The sequence below is a fragment of the Geospiza fortis genome, unplaced genomic scaffold, assembly GCF_000277835.1.
Source record: "Geospiza fortis unplaced genomic scaffold, GeoFor_1.0 scaffold27, whole genome shotgun sequence".
In the NCBI taxonomy this organism is placed as follows: domain Eukaryota; kingdom Metazoa; phylum Chordata; class Aves; order Passeriformes; family Thraupidae; genus Geospiza; species Geospiza fortis.
This window is the reverse complement of record NW_005054329.1, coordinates 1,657,750-1,661,819: the sequence shown is the minus strand read 5'-3', so window position 1 is coordinate 1,661,819 and position 4,070 is coordinate 1,657,750. Positions and strand designations below refer to the sequence as shown.

The window sequence follows — 4,070 nt, the reverse complement described above, 5'->3', positions numbered from 1 at the left end:
CGCGTACCGGGCGCTCTGGGACCGCGGGCTGCCCACGCAGGTACGGCCGGGGGGCTGCACCCCGAGGGGCCTCCCCTGGCAGAGGCCGGGGGTGAAACACGCGGATTTCCGAGCCAAGGCGGTGTTTGACCCCTCGGGGTGGGTCGGGGGAGGCTGCTGGCACCGCAGACGGGATTCCCGACGAAAGGCGAGCGGAGCCGCGCTGGCTCTGCTGGGGCTCTGCCGGTGCGACCTGGCCTTGGTTCCGTCCATCCATCATGTTTATTAACTCTGCACTCAAACGTGTTTTGCAGGGGAAATACACTTTTACAGATGGTCTCGAATTCGAGGTGGAAAAATGGCTTTACTGCGACGGCTACGACAGAAGATTCTATACAGAAATCAGCTCTGGTTTTAAACCACCAGGTACTAAATTGCATTTGCAATCCTGAGAGTCTGGAAGGAATTAAACTAACAACTTTGCTTAAGAAAGATTAATTCAGCTACATGAGTAACATGGAGCAGAAATGCTCTGGCTAATTTCATGCAAGCCTGAGATGCTGCCAGGAGAATGTGGACAGCACCTTCCACCAGCACAGCCTGGGGTGCAGCTCTGCACCCACCCCAGTCTCCTGGGGCAGGACAGGCCTTTATCATCTGCAGCTTTTGACATCCTGATTAACCCTTTCATACCATTCCCCCTCACTGCCTCAGCAGGGTGCTTTTGACACAGACAAGTCCAGCAAAAGCAATTAGTTTGCATCCAGGGCACCAAATGAAACTTCAAGCATCTGCCCCACGTAGCTTTTTTGAAGATAACGAAACAGATGTTTGTGTTCAGTCTATGTTTTTGCTAAAGACTTCTATAATGTTATTTATTTTAGTCAAAAGGTGGGTTTATAAAGGAAAAAAGTGAGTAAAGTCTGTAATTTAATACACACAATACATAGAATATTTTAGTGATGACATGGAGTTGTGTGAAGCCAGCGATTCTCTCCTGGCCCCATTTTGGATTTTAGGGTTGGACTTGTAATGTTAACTTGGTGGGCTGAATCACAGGGCTGTGAATGAGGAAATCACAGTGATTGTTTTTTATCACACAATCTTTGTGTGTGCATTTTTCCATTTTCATTTTCCCCATCTGCACAATTGATGAAATGTTTTACAAAATTTATTGTGAGCTAACTCTGTTATTTTTATAGCAAACACCATGGAGATGTGTATTAGTTATCTTGATCAAAGGCATAAATTAAAAAAAAAATCAAATCTTGTTTTTCCCCTTCAGGCATTGCTCAGCTTACAAATCTGGATCCTCCCAAAATAATCCCAAAAGGTTGTTATGACTGTGGTGATGGATTCTATAACCCCAAAACCAGAATAGTTGTTGACTACAAGCGCAAGTTTCTGAGAAATGCAGGTATGATTTAACTTCTTCTGCCAGGTAAACTAAGAAGGGCTTATTATATCTTCTAGGCTGCCTGATTAAAGCCAAAATATAAACAACTCCATGACTTGGTTCTATTATCACTGAGCTAAAATATCTTTAACTTATTTATTTTATCAGTGATTTATGTATCCCCAGAGCTGTACAAATCATATTTTGCAAAATTACAATGAAGTATTCCCAAGCATATATGAATAAATATGTTTTATACCATTTGGTATGTTAATCTCAGAAAAATCTTCAGTCTCTCCTGTTATGATCTCAAGCAAGGGAGTGGTTGTGAGGGGCACATCACTGATCCTGAAAGCTGAAAAGCTCCATGTTGTCAAGCAGCGCAGTGCTTAAGCATGTGCTTATCTCTACATGCTGGAATTATTAAAATGAGTCTGGGTCTTACCTTCCTGAAAGGAAACCTTCACCTTGGAGAACCGTGTTTGGAGTAGAGTGTGGCAAGTACACGGATAGGTCCTCAAATTAATAAACCTTGGGGAAAATGAGTTCTTACCAACCAAAAGAGAAACTTTTCAAATTAAAAGCCACAGAAGATCCCCAAACAGTTGACACTGGGATAACTAAAAGAATGTAATCTGACCTGAAAAAAGCCCTACTTTGTGTTCTGGCTATTTAATCTTTGTGTTTATCACCTTTTCAGTGCAGAGGGTTTTAAAATGAAACTGATTTCTGAAAACAGCCACCCACTATGCTTTTTCTTTTTTTTTCCTCAAATGTCCAAATTGCAAAACCTCTTTTTTTTTTTCCTAGAAAACAGAACATTTCATTTTCAGTGTGCTACAGTTTAACAGTTTTGTTGCTTGGAAACTCCATTTTTCAGCAAATTTACTATTTGTTGTAAAAAAATTCTGCTCCGCTCTACTTTCAAGAGCTTTTGTGAGTGTGCACTGTGATATTGGAGGAGGGAAGTGGGGAGGGGTTAAATGAATTGGAGATACCATCTGCTATAAAATATACCCTGTGATACATGGCCTGTTTTATAAACGTTGAATAAAAACTGATCTAGATTATTACAAATGGCATTGATCCAAAATACTGGAATGCAGTGGGCCTACTGATGAGAAAGATAAGCAACATGCTTTCCAAAAACACAGGAACCTACACAGATTAGTACAGGAGGGAACGCCTTGGAATTCAATTTATTGTTTTTTAATCTGTTCTTTGAACTCATTGTCCTTTATGACATTTATCTCAAGCCCTACAAATTATACCAATCAATACTGGCCCGGCGGCGCAGCGTGCGGCCTGCCAGAGCGCTGGAGATGGGCTTGGTGTGGCCCTTCCAGCCAGGCCTGCACACAAAGTTCAAGTTGTTGATGTGAGGGTGAAGAAGGAATGTGTCATGTAGGCCAGACCCTTCCTCTCAAGAGCATGAACACAATTGAAAAGCCCGGCACTTGTTCAACATCAGAGGAACTCCTGCCGCCCCAGGAGAGATGATTCAGGGCACAAGGCCACTGAAGCAAAGAGAAAAGAAAAAAATTTAAAAAAAAACCCCAGCTGTAAGCAGAAGAAACTGAGGAAGAGGCTGAGATGACAGGGAACAGATCCAGAATTACTCCATTATAGGTTGGGCAGGAAAGAGCAGGAAAACCTCCAGGCTTCCAGCCAAGTCTTGAAAGCATCAAAAGCAGATGGTAGGAAGCATTCAGGAAGTTCTTACAACAGCTTGACAGGTTTACCAAAATGACACTATCTGCCTCAGCCCTGGCAGCAGGCTTCAGAACACTCCAGTGCTCACCTTTCACCCTGGCCCTATTCTGAAGCCATTGCTAATTGTTCCTGGGCTGTTTGTGGCAGAGAGTGAGGGATCCCTGAGCCTGGCACGGCCCTGGCCCAGCCTGGCCCAGCCAGGTACAGCTCCAGAGCAGGGCAGAGCATTCCCCTGGAAACTCCTGAGCCTGGCACGGCCTGGCACAGCCAGGAACAGCTCCAGAGCAGGGCAGAGCAGCCCCTGGAAACTCCTGAGCCTGGCCCGGCCTGGCCCAGCCAGGTACAGCTCCAGAGCAGGGCAGAGCATTCCCCTGGAAACTCCTGAGCCTGGCACGGCCTGGCCCAGCCAGGTACAGCTCCAGAGCAGGGCAGAGCAGCCCCTGGCAGCTCCTGAGCTCGCTGGCAGCTCTGCTCTGTGGACATGAGAGGATGGGGAGCCCCAGGAAGGCTCCTGAGGAGCCTGGCCAGCCCTGCCCTCCCCAGCTCCGAGCTCTGATCCTCATTTGCTCGCAGAGCTCTCGCTGCTGGAGCAGCAAAGGCCCATCCTGAAAACATCAGCAGGCCCAGGGAATGAAATGACAGCAGCAGCTTTGTTATAGTTTTTATCTAGCAAGCTTTTCCAAATTCTCATTACAGCCTCGCAGTTATTACTCCGTCCCTAAACCTCTGTTTCCTTGGGGATGCTCAAATTTCTCCTGGTTCTCCATGTGTTCTCCAAGCTTTTCTTCTTGCCAGTATTGCGAAGTACGCGAAATTGAGCACATAAATAAGAATGGGAAGGCTCATTTGTAAGAAGATACCTTGTTTATTTTTAATAGATACTGGGACCAGGCTCCTGTTTCACCAGGAGTATTCCTCTTGGTTTTTTTTTCCCAGAAATAGGACTCCTGGCACCTTTGTAACAGAGTTTGGTCAATAGAAA

General features: G+C 45.4%; 1 protein-coding gene across 1 annotated transcript in view; it reads left to right on the top strand.

The window, feature by feature from the left end:
* Position 1: 1 nt before the first annotated feature.
* The window catches only part of MORN5 (MORN repeat containing 5), a gene marked incomplete at its 5' end in the record, with an annotated part of 14,205 nt that continues 10,136 nt past the window's right edge, over positions 2-4,070 (top strand). The window contains 3 exons of the mRNA XM_005421348.3: positions 2-40; positions 294-405; positions 1,265-1,396. Of these exons, the coding sequence (XP_005421405.3) occupies positions 2-40; positions 294-405; positions 1,265-1,396 (283 nt within the window). The remainder of the gene's footprint in view (positions 41-293; positions 406-1,264; positions 1,397-4,070) is intronic.